Genomic DNA, 20,757 nt, shown 5'->3' with positions numbered 1-20,757 from the left:
AGAAAGAAAGAAAGAAAGAAAGAAAGAAAGAAAGAAAGAAAGAAAGAAAGAAAGAAAGAAAGAAAGAAAGAAAGAAAGAAATTCTATATATAAATAAATAAATGAACAAACAAAAGCAAAAAATATTACAATAAAGCGAACAAAAATAAACAAACAAATAAATAATTAAATAATTAACAGATTTCTAATAAAGGCAAAACGAACCAAAAAATGCACCCAAAATAAATAAATAAATGAACATAACGACCATAGTAAAGGCAAAACAAACCAAAAAAAAAACCCAAAAAACAAAAAGAAAGGAAAAAAAAAAGAAAACCAAACCGCGCGTGCACGTGCTTTCTTTTTCCTTTTTTTTATTTAATTTTTAATTTTTTTTTTTTTTTTTTTTTATTATTTCAGGAAACCTTCCTTTCTCCCGCCCGCTCCCGCGCATCCCCCACCCACCCTCGGCGGGGCGGGGGCATCATCCCGGCTGCGCTCCCCGCATCCTCCCCTCCCCTCCCTTCCCCTCCCTCCCTTCCCCTCCCTTCCCCTCCCCTCCCCTCCCTCCCCGGCCGGCCGTGGGCGGTGTCGCCGCGGCTCCCCGGCCGTGCGTGGCTGTCCCCGCCGCTGTCCCCAGCCCCTGGCGTGCATGGCCGAGCGCGGGCGGCGATGGCAGCGCGCTGATGGCCCAGCTCGCCATGGCCGCCCGGGAGGAGCTCTACAGCAAAGTCATCCCCCGGCGGAGCCGCCAGCACCGCGCCGGGACCATCAAACATGGCTCTTCGCTGGAGATCCTGCTCTCCATGGGCTTCCCCAAAGCACGGGCGTGAGTCGCTGCCCCGCGGGGCTTTTCTGCTCTTTTCTCGCGTTTCATCGAGAGGGGAGAGGCGGAGACGCGGCGGGCGCCGCTCGGCTGCGCTGCTCCCGAGCGGAGCGGGGCCGGACGCGGGGAGGGAGAGCCGGGGAAACGGGGATCCAGCCCGGGAAGAGGCGGGGATGCTCGGCCGGAGAGGGGGATGCGCTCCCGGAGAGGGGGACGAGCTCCCGGAGAGAGAGGATGCTCTGCCGAGAGGGAAATGAGCTCCCGGAGAGGGGGATGCGCTCCCGGAGAGGGGGATGCGCTCCCGGAGAAGGGGATGCATTCCAGGAGAAGGAGGATGCTCTGCCGAGAGGGAAATGAGCTCCCGGAGAGGGGGATGCGCTCCCGGAGCACGGGGATGCTCTGCCAGAGCGACCCGGACAGCGGGAAATGCGCTCCCGGAGCAGGGGATGCTGTGCCGGAGCAGGGGATGCTCTCCCGGCTGCCAGAGGACGCTTCCCCGGCTGCGAGGGGATGCGCTCCCCGGGCGGCCCGGAGATGCCTTCTCGGAGGGAAGCGGGGAACGCTCTCCCGGCAGCGGCGGATGCGCTCCCAGAACCGGGGGGATGCAGCGCGATGCTGTCCCGGGCTGGGGGCGATACGGCCTGGGGATGCCCTCTCAGAACGGCCCGGACAGCTCGGGATGCTCTCCTGGAGCAGGGAATGCTCTCCTGGAGCAGGGAATGCTCTCCTGGGGCTGGGAATGCTCTCCTGGAGCAGGGAATGCTCTCCTGGAGCAGGGAATGCTCTCCTGAAGCAGGGAATGCTCTCCTGGAGCAGGGAATGCTCTCCCGGAGCAGGGAATGCTCTCCTGGAGCAGGGAATGCTCTCCTGGGGCTGGGAATGCTGTCCCGGAGCAGGGAATGCTCTCCTGGGGCAGGGAATGCTCTCCCAGAGCAGGGAATGCTGTCCTGGGGCAGGGAATGCTCTCCCGGAGCAGGGGATGCTCTCCTGGAGCAGGGAATGCTCTCCTGGAGCACTGAATGCTCTCCCGGAGCAGGGAATGCTCTCCTGGAGCAGGGGATGCTCTTCCGTGGCCCGGGGATGCTCTCCTGAAGCAGGGAATGCTCTCCCGGAGCAGGCAATGCTGTCCCGGAGCAGGGAATGCTCTCCTGGAGCAGGGAATGCTCTCCAGGGCCCAGGGATGCTGTCCCGGAGCAGGGAATGCTCTCCTGGAGCAGGGAATGCTCTCCTGGGGCTGGGAATGCTGTCCTGGGGCAGGGAATGCTGTCCCGGAGCAGGGAATGCTCTCCCGGAGCAGGGAATACTCTCCCGGGGCAGAGGATGCTCTCCCGGAGCAGGGGATGCTCTCCCGGGGCCCGGGGATGCTCTCCTGGAGCAGGGGATGCTCTCCTGGAGCAGGGAATGCTGTCCCAGAGCAGGGAATGCTCTCCTGGAGCAGGGAATGCTCTCCCGGAGCAGGGAATGCTCTCCCGGAGCAGGGAATGCTCTCCTGGAGCAGGGGATGCTCTCCCGGAGCAGGGAATGCTCTCCCGGAGCAGGGAATGCTCTCCTGGAGCAGGGAATGCTCTCCCGGAGCCGGGGATGCTGTAGGACCCTCGGGATGCTCCGCTTGCCTCCTCCGGCCAGGCAGGAGCCCCGGGCACTCCGGGTCCCTGTCCTGAAGTTTGGGATCGCCAGGGAGGCACCAGAAGTTTTTGCCACCCCAACTGAAATCGCTTTAGCTCGGACACCCGGGGGATTTGCTTTAAGCCGTGTACAAATCACCCTAAAGGCAGCGGAGCACCCGAAGTTAATTTCCACCCGTAGCCCGAAGCGGTTCGGTTTTTCTTGCCCGATTCACGCCCTGTGTGTGCTTAGGCTTTAAATTAATCAGGCAGCAAACTAATGACAACTTAATGAGGGAACAGCGGCTCCTGAGGTGGGAGCGCTCGCTTTGGGATGCAAATGAAACCGGTGGGGATCGGGACGGCTCCTTGATCTCCCTAAGTTTTCAGTTTGTTGTTGATACCCATCAGAACTCCGGGGTTTTGCAGCTTGTCTTGTCACAGATTTTATATATATATATATATATATATATATATATATATATATATAAATATAGACAAGCACATGCAGTTTAAGGGCATATGTTCCTTGTGGATCCGTGGGATTGCATGGATCCACCAGCACATGCAGGAAATCTTATTTTTGTTTTGCACGGTGCTGCTTTGCACTCCTTCTGGCTGTCAGTTATCTACTGAGATCAGCACACAGCTTTTAGACACAGTGAATGCAAATGAAGAGCAGGGCAGAGCGGTGACTTCATGCTTAGCTCGGCTGGGAGAAAAGATGGTTGGGAAAAAAAAAAAAAAAAAAGATGTGTATCTTTCAGTGGAGCTGGAATTAAAACAAAAATCAGCTTGATGCTATGAATGAAAGTGGTTCTTACCTGCACAACAGTGCCATCAAGGCTGCCAGGCAGCCCTGCTCTCACCTGACTCAGGAGCTGTGTCTGTGGGCCACATTCCTGCCCAAAAAAGCTCTGGCATTTGTTAAAATGCACTCATTGTTTCATCATGCAAAGCAGAGAAGGTTAAACACAGGCAGCAAGCCAGGAAAATGGGCAAAATATCCCCACATGCAAAAAGTACCTATTGGAAATACAATGGGGCAGATGGGAAAAGCTGTATTGATATTGAGTTCAGGATAACCCTGTGGGACAATGCAGCAGACAAGGTTAAACACAGGCAGCAAGCCAGAAAAAGGAGTAAAATATCCCTAAATGCAAAAAGTACTTACTGGAAATACAATCAGGCAGGTGGGTAAAGCTGTCTTGAGTTCAGGATAACCCTGTGTGACAACGCAGCAGAGCAGAGGAGGTTAAACACAAGGAGCAAGCCAGAAAAATGAGCAAAATATCCCTAAATGCAAAAAGTACCTATTGGAAATAGAATCAGGCAGATGGGTAAAGCTGTACTGAGCTGAGGATAAACCTGTGTGACAATTCAGCAGACAAGGTTAAACACAGGCAGCAAGCCAGAAAAAGGAGTAAAATATCCCTAAATTCAAAAAGTTCCTGTTGGAAATGCAGCCAGGCAGGTGGGTAAAGCTGTCTTGAGCTCAGGATAACCCTGTGTGACCACTTAGCAAAGCAGAGGAGGTTAAACACAAGGAGCAAGCCAGGAAAATGAGCAAAATATCCCTAAATGCAAGAAGTGCCTATTGGAAATACAATCGGGCAGGTGGGTGAAGCTGTACTGAGCTCAGGGTGACCCTGTGGGACAGCTCAGCTCTCTGCTGGGACAGGCACCACCCATCCCATCTGAAGGAGCAGTGAGTGCCCCTGTCCCACCCTGCTGGAAGTGCTACAGATAATTCATCATTAAAATCCACGCAAGAAGCAAAATGAAAATAAACCCATTAAAATCCAAGTGGTGCCACCAAGGGTAGGAGGAGGATGGAGCAGAGGTTTGGGAGCTTGAGAGAGAGGAGTGCATGGCAAAAGGACATTTCCTAAAGGGCCAGAAAATGATTTTTAACTCTCAGCATTTCTCTGGATGAGGGAATGAGAATGCCAAGATGCCAGGGACATAAAATCATCATCTTCCTCCAGAGATGGTAGGGACAAGTAGCATTAAAGCCCTTGTGAGTTTTCCCCCAAAACTCTCCCACCTGTGTTTTGCTGCCCCAAAGCCACAGCTCCAGCAGGGAATTCAGTGAGATGGGAATTCAGTGAGATGGGAATTCAGTGAGATGGGAATTCAGTGAGATGAGGATTCAGTGAAATGGGAATTCAGTGAGATGGGATTATAGTGAAATGGGAATTCAGAGAAATGGGAATTCAGTGAGATGAGGATTCAGTGAGATGGGAATTCAGAGAAATGGGAATTCAGTGAAATGAGATTTCAGTGAAATTGGGAATTCAGAGAAAAGGGAATTCAGTGAGATGAGGATTCAGTGAGATGGGAATTCAGTGAGATGGGATTTCAGTGAAACAGGAATTCAGAGAAATGGGAATTCAGTGAAATGAGATTTCAGTGAAATTGGGAATTCAGCTCTGTGCACACAAGCACGAGCCAGGCTGGTACTTAAAAGTGGTGACCATCTGTTTGGGTGGCTTATGCAAAACAAACCTCCAAGTTGTCAGACAAGTCTGTCAGGCATGTCACCAAACACCAGCACTGCCTCCTGGCTCTCTGGTGCAGCTGGGGGCACTGCCTGGGGACAGGGACAGGGTCCCAGGGCTGCAATCTGCATTTCCAGGGGGCACTGAGGAGTGAGGCCCTGGGCAGAGCTCACAGCGCCTGGCCTTGCCCTGTAGGTGTTAAAATAATCGAAGGTGAAAGGTTAAATATGATCTCCAAGTGTTGCTGGGGGCTCAGTTAAGGCAGAAATTGTTTAAAATAATCGAAGGTGAAAGGCTAAATGTGATCTCCAGGTGTTGCTGGGGGCTCAGTTAAGGCAGAAATTGGGCTGAGGCAGGCCGGAACCAAGAGGGGATGTCAGGTAGCAAGTGCCAAACTGCAAGAGGTTCTAAAAAAGCCTTTGTTTGTCCATCCCACAGGTGGTTTATGGGGCACTGGGGTGAAGGCTCCCTCACAGGACGTGTCCTTCCCCTCTGAGCTGAGCTGGGACTGCAGTTTTGGGTCTGCACTGATCCAGCGTCCCACAGCTCACGCTGAGACCTTTGGGGTTTTCCCCGTTCCCCTCTCTGAGGAATTTTTGGCACAGCTCTGTCTGTTTTCCTTCTCCCCAGCACCAGCTGCAGCTCAGGGCTCCTCTGAATCACAGGGTGAAGTTCAAACCCCTTCTGGAAGGTTCTACCTGAGCATGGCACTGCTCAAGCACAGTGGTGTCATCCCTTTGAGCCATCACCAGGAGCTGCTGCTCTGCCCTGCTGGCTCCTGCCAGCACACAGCCATCATCATTATTATTATTATTATTATTTTATTTTGCAATTAGCCCATTAGATTACGTACTGTCTGGTGTCCCTACCCCCAGGAGTTTCTGATTGTGGCAGGCAAGGAAGGCAAAGGTGAGGTTAAAAAATTCCCATTTCGCACTTTGGGCACCAAGGAAAACATTTTACCCTTGTTCACACAAAGGCCTACTCAAACTCCCAGTGCTTCAATGCCCTAAAACACAGCAGCAGGATTCTTCCAGAAAGAGGTTTCATACAAATAATATTTCCCAGTTGCCCTAAAATATTATTTATCATCTTGTTATGAATTTCCCATCAGTGGTTCCACCTAATTGTCATCCAATCTGCCTGCTAGCACCTCTCACTATTGTTTATAATCCCTGCATAACCCTGAGAGCAGAGAGAAGAAAAGCACAAAGTAATTTACAGGCCATCAAAACCACAGGGGATCACTTACAACTCCTATGCCTGTAGAAGCAATTATAAAAAAATCCATAATGTGTCTATAAAAGGCTAAAATTGAAAAAAAAAAATTAGTGATGGACTGCAGTTTCATTCAGGATGGAAGAAGACCTTTGACCAAACTTGAATTATTGAAACTTATTTGTCCTGCATGGTGCAGAAATCAATGTGGCTCCAGGATCTGCAAGTTTTAGAAGTTTCATGTCAGCCTTTAAACTCCTCCAAAACATCCTCAAAACCAGTTAAAGTTCTAGCATGAGGAAAAAGAATTAATTCTGCTTTTTTTTCTTTTAATTCTGGGTTCACAGAATGGATATATAAATGGATATATAAATGGATATAATGCATGGATATATAAATGGATAAAATTCAAGATGTTCCAGCTGCTGCACACAAGTCTGAGCTCAAGGCACAGCTCTGAGATGCTGTTTCAGAAGAGATCCAGGCCTAAGAAAATGAAGATAATTCCCTGGTCCCTGCCATTAGTCAGGCCCACAACCAGAACACTTAAATTAGAGATATTTTGCTTTTTCTGTCACTCTGCTGCCTCTGATAAGCAGAGGACATGACACAGGTGGCGAAGCTTTCCAAAACTAAAAGGATCTTCCTTCCCCTGGTCTGGGCCTGGAAAAGGGTTTAACTGTGTCCATGAGGAGGAGTTAATTCCCCTGGACCTGGGTGCAACCAGGATTTGCCTCCTCAGAAAGGAGGAGAATTTACAAGCATTAAAGGTTTCATTATTGTTGAAGAAATGAAGCTCAGTTCTCTGGTGTTTTGGAAGGGATTTTAGCCTGCTAAGACTTGTTTTGCTTAGTAACAGACTTAGCAACATCACAGGATTTCAGCACAGCGAGGCTGGAGCTGGATTTGGGAAATGACTGTGTGGAAGTGAAGTGCTGCTCATAATTTTCGTTTTTTAAGTGGTTTCCTTCCCTTCCTTTCCCAGCTTTGCCTTCAGGGTGTTTGTTTGCTGCAAATATTCCTGGCTGGAATTCATCCTGTGCAGAGATCCAGCCCAAAACCAGCCCCAAACCCCACTTGAGCCCAAGCATTTGAAGGATTTTCCTGATTCCTAGGATTTTTCTGGAAACAAATTTAAAGTATTTTTCTGGGAAACAAAGGTGAAGTATTTTCCTGATTCCCATGATTTTTCTGGGAAACAAATGTGAAGGATTTTCCTGATTCCCAGGATTTTTCTGGGAAACAAATGTGAAGGATTTTCCTGATTCCCAGGATTTTTTCTGGGAAACAAAGGTGAAGGATTTTCCTGATTCCCAGGATTTTTCTGGGAAACAAATGTGAAGTATTTTCCTGATTCCCAGGATTTTTCTGAAAACAAATGTGAAGGATTTTCCTGATTCCCAGGATTTTTACTGGGAAACAAATGTGAAGGATTTTCCTGATTCCCAGGATTTTTACTGGGAAACAAATGTGAAGGATTTTCCTGATTCCCAGGATTTTTTGGGGAAACAAATTTGAAATATTTTCCTGATTCCCCGTGCCTGGTGCTGGCCCAGGGCGTGGAGGGAAACCCCATCCCAAGGGAAGGAGCTGATGGACAGAAATGTTGCTGGAAGCAGCAGCTTGGGAGGCTCCATTGGAGGGGATTTCCAAGTTTAGCAGCCCTGGAGGAAATCCTGGATGGAAAATCCAGGTTTTTTATCCACAAGGGCTCAGGGAAAAGCTTCCCCTGAAGCTCTGTCTGTGCTGAGCGCTCGGGACAGGGAGTCTGGGGCTTGGATGGAGCCATCTGAGCAAAATTCTTCCATTTCCAGCCCTGGCCATGGGTGTTTGTGAGCACAGGGTGCCCAGGAAGGGTCTGTGAGCTGTTTCCAAGTGGTGACAGGGGGAATGTGGGATTTTCAGAGACCCCCATGGCAGGGAGGAATGATGACTCTGACTCCATGTTCCCAGAGGGCTAATTTGTTATTTTATGATCTACATGATATTAAAGAATGCTGTACTAAAACTATTCTAAAGAACAGAGAAAGGATACAGACAGAAGGCTAAAAGATATTAATGAAAACTCCTGCCTCTCTCTTCAGAGTCTGACACAGCTTGGCTGTGATTGGCCAATGACTCAAAACAATTCACATGAAACCAAATGAAAACAATCACCAAATGAAAATGAAATGATCACCAAACAATCACCAAACCAAATGAAACAATTCACATGAAACCAAATGAAAACAATCACCAAATGAAAATGAAATGATCACCAAACAATCACCAAACCAAATGAAACAATTCACATGAAACCAATGAAACAATCACCAAATGAAAATGAAATGATCACCAAACAATCACCAAACCAAATGAAACAATTCACATGAACAAATGAAATAATCGCCTGTTGGGTAAACAATGTCCACACCACATCCCAAAGCAGCAAAACACAGGAGAGGCAAATCAGATAATTGTTGTTTTCCTTTTTCTCTGAGGATTCTCAGCTTCCCAGGAGAAATTCCTGGGCAAAGATGGGATTGTTCAGAGAATGTGAAGGTGACAGGGAGAGCTCTGGAGGTGCTGCTCTGGGAAGTCGCTTGCACAAGTGACCCAGCTCTGTGCCCCCGTGAGGGTTTAGGGGATGGGACTGGAGCAGGCTGAGCACTGAGCTGCTCTGGGCTGTGTTTTGCAGTTCCTGGGTCAGCCCTGAACTGTTCTGTCCGTCTGTGCTGGAGGGGATCCAACAGGTCTGCAGGACAGGGCCAGGGAGATAAGGCAGCAGCTGCCAGGGAGGTGCTCGGGGGAGCTGCAGGAACATCCATGTGGGACTTGGTCCAGGGCTGCTCTCCACATGGATTTTATTTTATTTTATTTTATTTTCTATTGGCTTGAGTGCAGAATTCTGCTGTGGGACTGAGATGATTCCTGCAGGATTCAGGCTGTTCGGGGCCAGTGGCTCCAGTGTGTTTGGGCTGGGGGGCTCTCCATGGGACAGCTCCTTACTTTGGAGATCTCAAGTGATAAACCACAGAGGGCTCTTTATTTCCACTCTATAATCTGAAAACTGAGGCACAGAGAAGCTCAGATATCAAACCCACAGTTAGGCTGAGACTTGCACCTGAATCTGTGGAGTTTCAGTTCATTCATGACAAGACTTAATACAGCAACTATTTCCATGACATGGTACAACATTTTCAAAGGGAAACCTCTTATCAAAGGAGGCATTTCTGTGATAAGATCACTCTGTAAAATGATGATGGCAGCAGCAGGGCTGGGTGCTACCTCCTCAGTGATTCAGGATGCTGGACACAGAAGTGCCATTAATCAAAGGGACACAGAAGTGCCATTAATCAAACCTGATGGCTGGGAGCCCTGGAACAATCAGATATTCGGGGCTGATATCCACAGAGAAAAGGTTTCTGAGGAAAGAGGTTAAGGACAGAGCACCCCTGTGTGATGGTGTTCACAGGGTCTGAGGATGAGGGAAGAGACGAGGATCTGACTCCATGTTTCAGAAGGCTGATTTATTATTTTATGATATATATTATATTAAAACTGTACTAAAAGAATAGAAGAAAGGGTTTCATCAGAAGGCCAGCTAAGAATAGAAAAGAAAGAATGATAACAAAGGCTTGTGGCTCAGACAGAGTCCGAACCAGCTGGGCTGTGATTGGCCATTAATTAGAAACAACCACATGAGCCCAATCCCAGATGCACCTGTTGCATTCCACAGCAGCAGATAACCATTGCTTGCATTTTGTTCCTGAGGCCTCTCAGCTTCTCAGGAGGAAAAAAATCCTAAGGAAAGGATTTTCCATAAGAGATGTGTGTGCCACCCCTGCACAGAGATTGCCCAGCCAAGGCCAGGGAGCCCCTGCAGGACTTGCAGGGACTCAGGAGCTCCTGGGTGTGTTCAGGGAGGAAAACAAGGAGCAAACTCCTCTGTAGTGCCTGCACGCCCCACACTTCACTGGGAGCCGGCGTTTGGGTGTTGGAGCAGCATCGCCATGTGCAGAGAGGTCCTGGCTCAGCCAGCATTCCCTGCATTGCTGAGTTGTGCTTTTCAAGGCTGGCTGACTTTGGCAAAGGCTGACAGAGATGTCAGAGCGTTTCCTGCTCCCTGAGCACTTGGTTTGTTTTGGTATTAAAATTACACGGTGACAAGAAAACATTTCCTTGGGCTTCCGGCCCTCTGATGATTTCCTTGTCTCGGAGCCAAGGTCCTGAACTTGATCCTGCCCTCTGCTCCAGGAAGGAGCTCAGAAAGTGCAACCCAGACCTCCCATGTCACTGAGGGAGCCTGAAAAATTGCCCTGAGCCTTCCATGCCAAAGCCCCAGGCAGTTTAAAACTTGATCCTTAGGATGCAATTCCCTTTCAAGCTTCCTATCAGCTTAGAGGGATGCAGATATCAGTGTTATCTCTTTTTTTATCCCTTTTTCTTTCTCTTCTCCTATCTCCAGACCTGATAGCACTGTCAGGAGCCAGCTCAAATGCACTGGTGAGATTCTCAAGACAAAGAGTGGCAGGGAGAAGTCCTGGATTTCAGGTCAGGGATTTCAGGTATCCAGCACGTTTGAATGGAGCCTTGTTGGCATTAAATGCTGATTTTCCTTCCCCCCTTGGGCAGTGGCAGCGTGTTGGGCTGTTTCCTGCAGAATTCTGCCTCTTGTAAAGCTCTCTGGAAGTTCATCCCTGGATTATTGGTGCCACTTTCCTATGGAGCAGGGGCAGAAGTCAGGGGGGGAATGAAAGGAAAGGAAAGGAAAGGAAAGGAAAGGAAAGGAAAGGAAAGGAAAGGAAAGGAAAGGGGAAAGGAAAGGGGAAAGGAAAGGGGAAAGGAAAGGGGAAAGGAAAGGGGAAAGGAAAGGAAAGGAAAGGAAAGGAAAGGAAAGGAAAGGAAAGGAAAGGAAAGGAAAGGAAAGGAAAGGAAAGGAAAGGAAAGGAAAGGAAAGGAAAGGAAAGGAAAGGAAAGGAAGAAAGAAAAAGAAAGAATAAATTTCAAAAACCATGGTGCTTTTAAATATCAACTGTTATCAACTGCTAACTCTGCTGGCTGCTGAGGACACTTAAGTGTTTTTAAGTCACTTTTGAAACTGAATTTGGGCTCTCAGAGTTGACAACACTGCCCTGGGTTTTAACTAAGAGCTCATCATGGATGCACAGCATGTGCAGTGCAACTGCAGGAAGAATAGAGACATCCGTGTGTGTGTCTGTGTGCACCAGCCTAATTATCCCCAACAAGCAGCGTCATCAAAGGAGCTGTGCCTCAGCAGCTGACAGAGATTTGGATTCCAGCTCCAGGGCTCTCTGCAGCCTTTGTGCTCCACAATGGGCTGCACTGCCACGCCAGGGCTCCCTCAGCCTGATGCCTCAGGTTTTGGATTTTATGTTTTTCACATTCTGTGCTGCTTTAGTGTGTGGGTCTGGGTTCACATCAGGGGATGCTGAACTCTGGGCACAGAGCAGGGAGACAAAACAATTCCTGCTCCAGCTGGGCACCAAGGACAAATGATCCAAATCTCAGCCCAGGAGCACAAACACCGTGGGCTGGAGAGAGAAAAACATGGATGGGACTGCAGGGGCTAAAGCTGGGATGGGACAATGAACTGCAAGATGCAAATGGAGCAGAACTGATCCCAGGGAGAGACCCCGGGAGCGCTCGGGCATTTTGGGACCATTTGGGTTCATCTTGGGTTCATTTTGGGACCATTTTGGTTCATCTTGGGCACATTTTGGGACCATTTTGGTTCATCTTGGGACCATTTTGGTTCATCTTGGGTTCATTTGGGACCATTTTGGTTCATCTTGGGTTCATTTCGGGACCATTTTGGTTCATCTTGGGTGCAGCCCTGGTTGGGCTCTTGTGCTGCCCAAGGTGCATCCATGGAGGCCTTTGAATAAATCCCTGCTTTATTCTGTAACTATGTTCAGCCTCTGCTCTAGGCCAGCCTTCTCAAGGCATCAAGCCCCTCTAGAAACACAGAAAAAGGAAAAGAAAAGGGAAAAGAAAAAGAAAAAGAAAAAGAAAAAGAAAAAGAAAAAGAAAAAGAAAAAGAAAAAAAGAAAAAAGAGTCCTGGGTTTTTCTGTCCCCACCACGTTCTGTGCTGCCTGGTGGTGCACAAAGGCTGAAGCTGGACAGCAGAAAAGTGGAGGGGAAAAAAAAAAACAGTGAGAAATTGAGGGAATTGCTGGAATTGCCACAGCAAAGCAGCTGAGAGCCTGCAGAAACAGTGTCTGAGAGCCCTTGGACCTCTTGTCTGTGTTCATCGGGTGCTGTCCCTTCAAAGCCACTCCTAACATTTCCCCTGAAGTTTAGCAAGTCCCAGCAGCAAAAGGTGGGGCTTGAGGTGCTCCTGAGCACCCACAACTCGTGGTACAGAGCTGAGACACCAACCTCACACCCCTGGGAGCAGGAGTGCTCCTCCATTCCCTGGGAAGCCTCAGAATTCCCATTTCCCACAAAGATTCCCAAAAAACAGAGCTGCATGTGCAGGTATGACAGTAATCTGCCAGGTGTGGTCAGGATTGGAGTAAAATTTAAACCAGTAATTATAAATTGGGCCTGGAATGAGGGAGGGGAGATGTGTTTGATGTCTGTGCATTCCCCAGACACCAAATCTGTGCCCTGGGGGCTGAGCTGTGGCACTGGCAGCTCCTTGCAGGCCAATCCCTGCCAGCAGAACCCCCTGGGAATGCTGGGGCTGAGCAAACCTTGGGGTGTCGCCCTCTGTGCCAGACCCAGAGGCTGGGAACTCCCACAGACACCCACGGCCTGGCAGGGAGAGAGGATTTAACTGAGTTTCACTCCCACCCATCACCCCTGCACCATTACACACGAGGCAAGTGCCGCTTTTCACCCTTCCATGGAGCTCTGGTGGTGCTCTGCTCCCCATGACTGTGCAGGATTAATCACTTGGGGCTGCTGACTGTGACATCACTTGCCAGTGTAGAGCTGGGGGTGGTGGAGGGAGATTTCTCATCCCCTGATGTGTAAAAATGACTGTTTTCCTTCCCCTGTGCTCAATGAAACCCAGCCAGTTCCTCCACAACTCATCCCATCAATGGGATGGGCACACACTGGAATGGCTGAGACCAAGATGCCCCAAACATTTCCAGGCATCAAATGGCACTGGGAAGAGCTGAAACAGATGAGGTTGTGCTGTTTTCCTTCTGAGCTGTTCCCCATTTCACCCCGGTTTTGCACTTTCGTGATGCAAATTTCAAGATGAGGTGAAACCCCTGTGATCGTTTCCCCCTGTGGGCAGAAATCTGATTTTTCTGTACCATAAGGAGGAAAGGTAAACGTCCTCCCTGCTCCAGGAGCCGACACTGAAAGGAGCCAGAAGGAGCCCCTGGAGGGGAGGATGGGGAGAAGGAAGGGAGGAGCCAGGCCCTGATCCCAGCACTGCCTTCCAAAATCCCTGTTTTCCCCAGGGAGTTCCATTGCTGGGTAAATCCACAGCTGCATGAGGAGCAGCTTCTCCCAGATAAACACCACTCCCGTTTTCCAGAGAGAAAAACGCAGCTTGAGACAATGCATGGTGGCCCCTGATGCCAGAGAGGGCACCTGAATTAACATTTGCCACGCACTGGGGACAAAGGGCTCTCCACAGCTGCAGCTCTGAGCGGTGTCAATGGTGTCCTGCCCATTTCTTCCACAAGGATATTGGATTTCTGCCTCACAATCGATGGCTCCTCCTGAGAGGAGCCTGCCAGGCCCCAGGAGGTGTCAGCTCACAATAAATTAGCCGGGGATGAGCCAGTTCTCCCAGGCTCCATTCAGAGAAATCCCCAGCTCACCCGGATTTGGAGCTGGTTCTTACTCACATGGGCAACAGCAGCAAGCCTGGCAGCAAATGGAGTTTACAGCTGCACCTTCCAAATCACATTTCTGCTCCTTTCACAGTCCCTTCATAGCTGTGTCATAAATGCATTCATGTTCTGAGGGGCAAAGCCTTCCAGGAGTGCAAATCAGCCCAGCAGCATTGCCTTTGTTGGAGCAATAATAACACACAGCAGCTGAGCATCTTCCCCAGAAATAACCCAACTTCCACTGCTGGCAAAGCTTCCTTGAGAGAAATGGGTATTTTATACCACTCAGGGAGTGCAAAAACGGCCTGAGCATAAAAAGAGTCAGCGCCAAAGCCTCCGGGAGGGAAAATACAAACCTCAGGTGTTTCACAGCACATTTATGTGTTGGGGAAATGGAGTATTTTATAAATAATGACTCCAGCTTCCTGCTCGGAGCTGGGGCACAAAATCCTGCTTTTCCAAGGACAGAATCCTGCTTTTCCACGCTCATAATCCTGCTTTTCCAGGCTCATAATCCTCCTTTTCCAGGCTCATAATCCTGCTTTTCCAAGGACAGAATCCTGCTTTTCCAGGTTTATAATCCTGCTTTTCCAAGGACAGAATCCTGCTTTTCCAGGCTCATAATCCTGCTTTTCCAAGGACATAATCCTGTTTTTCCAAGGACAGAATCCTCCTTTTCCAGGCACATAATCCTGCTTTTCCAGGCTCATAATCCTGCTTTTCCAGGCACATAATCCTGTTTTTCCAAGGACATAATCCTGCTTTTCCAGGCAGCTGGATCCATGGGAACCCTGATTTTTTGTGTCTCAGGCACATCAGCCAAGCAGAGCAGAGGGTGAGGCAGGAAGGGCCCCAGAGTGGGTGAAGGCACAGGAGCTGATGCTCCTTCCAGACCCATCCCTTGTCCTGTCCAGACATCAGTTCATCCCTGATGAGGTCTGGGTGGAGCTCTGCACAATCAGAACCCCTCACACCAACCTGAACCCAGCTCTAGGGGGGGATTTTAAAGTGTTGCTTAGATTTGGTGAAAAGAGTGTGACTTGCAGGGGGAGAACAACCTGCTCCCCCCTGGTATTGCCTGCTTTCCCCAGAGATAAAATTCTCTACTTGCATGGAAAGGTCAGCCTTTATAGGATTCTTAATTTCACCACCCAGCTTCCCAAAGAAGCTATCACAGGGAGGATTTAACTCCCTGACTTTGGGGATCAATGCAATTTCCCCATCTTCCTGCCCCAAAGCTGCCCACAAAGAGGATTTAACTCCCTACAAACTCCATGATTTTTGGGATCAGTGCATCTTTCCCCTCTTCCTGCCCCAAAGCTGCTCACAGAGAGGATTTAACTCCCCACAAACTCCCTGATTTTGAGGATCAATGCATTTTCCCCATCTTCCTGCCCCAAAGCTGCTCACAGAGAGGATTTAACTCCCTACAAACTCCCTGATTTTGGGATCAATGCATCTTCCCCATCTTCCTGCCCCAAAGCTGCTCATCCTCACTGAGATCAAAACACTTCCAGCCCTTGGGAATTCCTGGGGATGGGATGAGGTGCTGGAAGTGCGCTGGGATTCAGCTGGACTCACATATTCCTGCTGAAATTCTCCAGCTTTTCTGGCAGTTTCTGGATTTGCAGGAGTTTCTGGCACAGCCTGGAACTCCTCTGGAAGTGCCTCCCACGTGGAGGAATTTGCTCCTCACCCTGGCTGTGTCCTGCCAGGTTTCTGCCGTGACTCAGCCTGACCAAGGGCACAGCGACTGCTGAGATCCTTTTCCATCTCCTCCTGGGCAGCTCCAGGGAGCAGCTGCTGATTTCTTTGCTCCTTCTGCGTGTTCAGAGAGCCCCATCTGCTGCAAAGGGAACATTCAAAGGGCAGGGCCGAGGCCGCCCAGAGAAAATGTGATAGCAGGAGGGGGGAGATGAGGAATTTTTCACAGGAAGGCCCAAAGAGCCTGAGGGAGGCTGGCAGGGCTGGGTTTGGCAGTAAATCCTGGGATCACAAAGCATGGGGACAGGATTGCCACGTCTTAATATTTCCTCCCTCTGCTCACCCCCCACCAATCTCCATGACAAATGCAGATGAAATCCTCCTGGAGCTGCTGCCACCGCTGCTTCTCCAAGCAGAGGAGCAGGAGCTGAGGTGCCATGGGATTTCCCTGCATGACAGCTCAGGAATTTTACAGGATTGCTGTCAGCAGCTTGTTCTGGGGGAGAAGGATGGCAGAGATGTCACCTCAGCCCCTCCTCACAGCCAGGGGGGCTCTGCAGGTGTCTTGGTTTGCAAAGCCAGGTGCCTGCTAAGGAAGGCAGGAGCCTCCCCTGAAATGGAGAATGTGAACCCTCCCCACCCCTCTGAATTGTTATAAATTTTAAATTAAGGGGCTCTCAGGCAAAAATATGGGAGCAGGGAATAACAGTTCTTTAATGGGAAGAAAATGAAAGGATAAAATGAACAATGCAGTAACTAAAACAGCACTGCCAGAGTCAGAACCCAGCCTGACACCCTGTGGGTCAGGGTGCTGGCAGCAGAACCATTGGAATTGTGGCTCAGCCCTCCTGCAGTGCCAGGGCTGGTTCTGCTGGAGCAGGGATCCTGGAGAAAGGTGCAGTCTCTGCCTCTGGAGATCCAGGGCAAGAGGCAGCTGCTGCTCCTCTGGGAAATCCAGTGCAGAAGCCGTGCTGGTGTTCCAGAATCTCCAGATTATATCCAGGCAGGAATGCTTGGCTGGTGTTCCAGAATCTCCAGATTATATCCAGGCAGGAATGCTTGGCTGGTGTTCCAGAATCTCCAGATTCTATCCAGGCAGGAATGCTTGGCTGGTGTTCCAGAATCTCCAGATTATATCCAGGCAGGAATGCTTGGCTGGTGTTCCAGAATCTCCAGATTATATCCAGGCAGGAATGCTTGGCTGGTGTTCCAGAATCTCAGATTATATCCAGGCAGGAATGCTTGGCTGGTGTTCCAGAATCTCCAGATTATATCCAGGCAGGAATGCTTGGCTGGTGTTCCAGAATCTCAGATTATACCCAGGTAGGAATGCTTGGCTGGTGTCCCAGAATCTCCAGATTATATCCACGTAGGAATGCTTGGCTGGTGTTCCAGAATCTCAGATTATATCCAGGCAGGAATGCTTGGCTCCTCCCTCTGGGCTCACATCTCCCAATGGGATGCTATAGTTCTTATCAGCCATGCAGGGACATTCCATAGCTGTTATCAGCAGATGTGCCCTGGAGGGAGGAGTGATAGTGATCACTCAGAGAGAGATAAGGCAAACTGCCCACTTGACCAAAGATAATCTGCCATACAGAGGGTAACAGAAAACATCTTGCATTGCAATCTGGAACAGCAGGCGTGGGGAGGGATGAGAGCAGGGAGTGCCAGAGCACCCAAAACCCTCTCATACCTTTGAAGGAGTGTGGAGGACACTCACGGGGCTGTTTTATCCTTTCTGACAGCAAAAAGTCACTTGAAAACCTTCTCAGATCTCACAGGAAGCTGAAACGAGCAACACAACTGAGCCACCAGTGCAGAGAAAAAACATCTTCCCTGGCTCCAGAAGTGCAGGGTGCTGCCTTCTCTTGGCTTCAGGAGGGCAGTAACTCCCTGACTCAGACGTGTTCTGGAGGATAAATCCATCAAAGATGTGAGCTGTGACAGGGAGGAGGCACAGGAGTTGTGTCTGGACCACAAAAAGGGCAGGATTCCACAAAAAGGGCAGGATTCCACAAAAAGGGCAGGATTCCACAAAAAGGGCAGGGTCCCTCCTTGGATCACCAAAAGAAAAAATCCCCTACAAATCTAACTTAGCAGCACACGGGAGGAAGTTGTGCTGCTGGGGCTTGGGTTTATTCACTGAAAGGAGCTAAAAAATTCTGAGGGCTTTGCTGTGTCTGGAAGCCAAGGCCTTTGTGGAAGTCCAGGAGGGATGAGCTGAAGCCAGCAGCCACTCTGGGAAGTCTTGGCTGAGGGATGCTCAGTGTCTCTGCGAATTAAGCACCTCCCTGAGCATGAAAGCATTTTAAGGTTTTTGCCTGAGGACACAGAGAGAGGCTCTGGCAGCACTGGGTGGTTTGGATTTGCCATCAGGCCATAAATAACCCCAAAATGTGCTCTTAGGTGGAAATGAGCTGCTGTTCCAGGCATCCACCTCAACCCTCCACCCACTGGATATTATTTCAGTTTTGCTGCAGCACATCCCCAAATCTTGCAGGACTTTTGATGTGACTTTCATTTCGGTAATAAACATGAAATTCTGTGGTTTCTCAGGCTGGATGTGAGTGATAGTGAGGAAGCAATCCTTTCTCCATGCTGCTTTATCTTCCCCTTGCTTGCAGCACGGTAGCTCTGAGTGCCAGGAGCACGCAGAGAGTTTATTTGTGGAATATCTCTCTAATCACTGAAGGATCTGAAGCAGCTGAACAATTTAGATGAGCTTACGAAAACGGGATTGAGTGTTGTGATTAGATAATTGTCCCTTTGCTTCAAGGTGTGACTCAAAGCAGAGACAAGTTTTTGGTTGCAGTGAAAATTCCTGAATATTGTGGCTTTTGTGCTGGTGGTGGTGGAGATAAAACAAGCAGAGAACAAGCACAGCATCCCAGGCAGGTTTGGGAGCTGCTGAGGGATGGTTAAGGGATAAACATTCCTGTCATTTTTGGTATTCAAGGTGTGAGTCAAAGCAGAGACAAGTTTTTGGTTGCAATGAAAATTCATTAAAAATGTGGCTTTTGTGGTGGTGGTGGTGGAGATAAAACAAGCAGAGAATAAGCACAGCATCCCAGCCGGGTTTGGGACCTGCTGAGTGATGTTTAATGGATAAAAATTTCTGTGATGTTTGGGGCAAAGTCTTCAAGGTGTGAGTCAAAGAGGAGACAAATCTTTGGTTGCAATGAAAATCCTGAAAACTGTGGCTTTCATGGTGGTGGTGGTGGTAAAACAAGCAGAGAATATCAGCAGCATCCCAGCCAGGTTTGGGAGCTGGGATGTTTAAGGGATAAATATTCCTGTAATTTTTGCTGCATTAAACATCCTTTTGAGTGATGTTTAAGGGATAAATATTCCTGTGATTTTTGGGCAGAGGGAATGCTCCCAGTAGCACACACGTGGGTCCCACCTCAGGCGAGGAACCCAGGATGGATTTTGGTGACAGAGGATTCTGAGGTGCTGCTCAAGCTCTGGGGTCACTCAGCACAGCCTTGGAAAAATTTTGTTTCCAATCCAGTGCAGGGTGGACTCTGCTGGGAGCCCTTTGGTGTTACTGTGAGCAGAGCTTCTCAATTCTCTTATCTCGTTTCATTTCCGGGGTGTTGATCAGGGAGGGTTTTTCTCCGCTGTGTTGGCGCATCCTGTTTGGGCTGAAATGTGCAATTCCATGCCCTGGCTCTGCTCACTGCTGTGCCCTCAGCTCCTGGTGGAGGAGCAGGGTTTGGGCACAGGCATTGCCCTGGAGGAGCTGTGGCTGTTCTGCCTTCACGGCGGGGTGAGGAAGGCACAGAAATTTCCAGCAGCCTTTCTGCCATCAGCAGGGTGAGAAGCGTTATCGCCATCCCCCTCCACAGCGAGGGGAGTGCAAGGACAGAAGGATGAAGCTTCTGTTTCCCAGACTGGCTGTCATTTTTTCGGGTTTCCACGTGGCAAAGCAGGCGTGTGTGAGCTCTGCCAGGTGAACCCTGCCCTCCTCCAAAACCCTTCCACGGCTGAAATGGGAGCATCCAAAATCCGCACCTGCTCCTGCCTCGTGAGCCTGCCCCTTGTCCAAGGCCAAATCCCCAGTCCCATTTGTGCACACAGCCTGGGATGGGATGCCTGACAGAACCTAGGAATTCAGGAGTTCTTTTCAGTGGTGGTTTGGGGCTAGATTTTAAAGAGTATTCAGGCATCCAGACAATAATTCCATCCCCTCCTTGGTGATTCTCTCAGCACTGTCTTGGCTGCTCCCACAGCCAAGTTCTGCACTTTATTTGGCTGCATATCTGAACTGGCTCCTCTTGTACCTGTGGTGTTATAATGCATCTTATAATTCAAAAATAGAGGTTTATATTCTACCTGGTTCAGGTTAACCTTTCTCTTTCAATGCTGCAGCTTAAGATCTTCTAACCACGTGGAGGAGGCAGGGGGATCTAACAACCAGCACAAGAGCTTTCTTTCAAGATGCAGATTGTATTATAGGAAATGAGAGGCACTAATCAAAGGAAGTTCTTCATTCTCGTTATCAGCTCTCCCCGTCTCATTTCTCACGGCAGAGCACTTCTGTGTCTGCAGCACAGCCCCTCTCAATTCTCCTCATCCACAGCCACAATCACCTGCCCTGAGCCAGCAGGGATTTTTATTTTTTTTTTCCTTTACCTTTAAACAACTCATTTTCAAGCCCAGCCAAAGACGCAGCTCCTCTCCTTCAAAAATCAATGGCCATCAGAGCTTCCCTTTGTCTGGCCTCTGAAGAGGAATCGTTCCCTTGCATTCAGCAGCCTTTGCAAGCATTGATTTTCCTGCCTGCCTTGTGTGCTGCTGATATCCCAGGCAGCTCTGGAAAGGTGATAAGCCTGGCCAGGAGATTGGCAGCTGGTCAGGAGGCCAGGCTGGGAAGGGAAGGTGGAAACGTTGGCAGTTATTGGTGACAATGAATGTCCCGTGCTGGTGGCTGAATGGGATCTGTTGGGGCATGCAGAGAAGACCTGTAGGTTCTAATTTAAGAAAGCCCTAAACACACGTTTACATGGTCAGGAGGCCAGGCTGGGAAGGGAAGGTGGAAACGTTGGCAGCGATTGGTGACAGTGAATGTCCCGTGCTGGTGGCTGAATGGGATCTGTTGTGGTTTGCAGGTTCTGATTTA

At 49.4% G+C, this 20,757-nt stretch overlaps 1 protein-coding gene across 2 annotated transcripts in view; it reads left to right on the top strand.

Annotated features, from left to right (window-relative positions):
* The first annotated feature begins 528 nt into the window (after positions 1-528).
* Positions 529-20,757, top strand: part of UBASH3B (ubiquitin associated and SH3 domain containing B) — an 81,685-nt gene continuing 61,456 nt past the window's right edge. The window contains exon 1 of one of the 2 annotated variants that reach the window (XM_054647506.2): positions 529-808. In XM_054647506.2, coding sequence (XP_054503481.1) covers positions 666-808 — 143 coding nt within the window. In that variant the 5' untranslated portion in view covers positions 529-665. The remainder of the gene's footprint in view (positions 809-20,757) is intronic. The other variant, XM_054647507.2, reaches the window with a different exon arrangement.

The sequence above is a fragment of the Agelaius phoeniceus genome, chromosome 23 (assembly GCF_051311805.1).
Source record: "Agelaius phoeniceus isolate bAgePho1 chromosome 23, bAgePho1.hap1, whole genome shotgun sequence".
NCBI classification, from domain to species: domain Eukaryota; kingdom Metazoa; phylum Chordata; class Aves; order Passeriformes; family Icteridae; genus Agelaius; species Agelaius phoeniceus.
The sequence above is the reverse complement of the archived record's forward strand: the minus strand, read 5'-3'. Positions and strand labels throughout refer to the sequence as shown.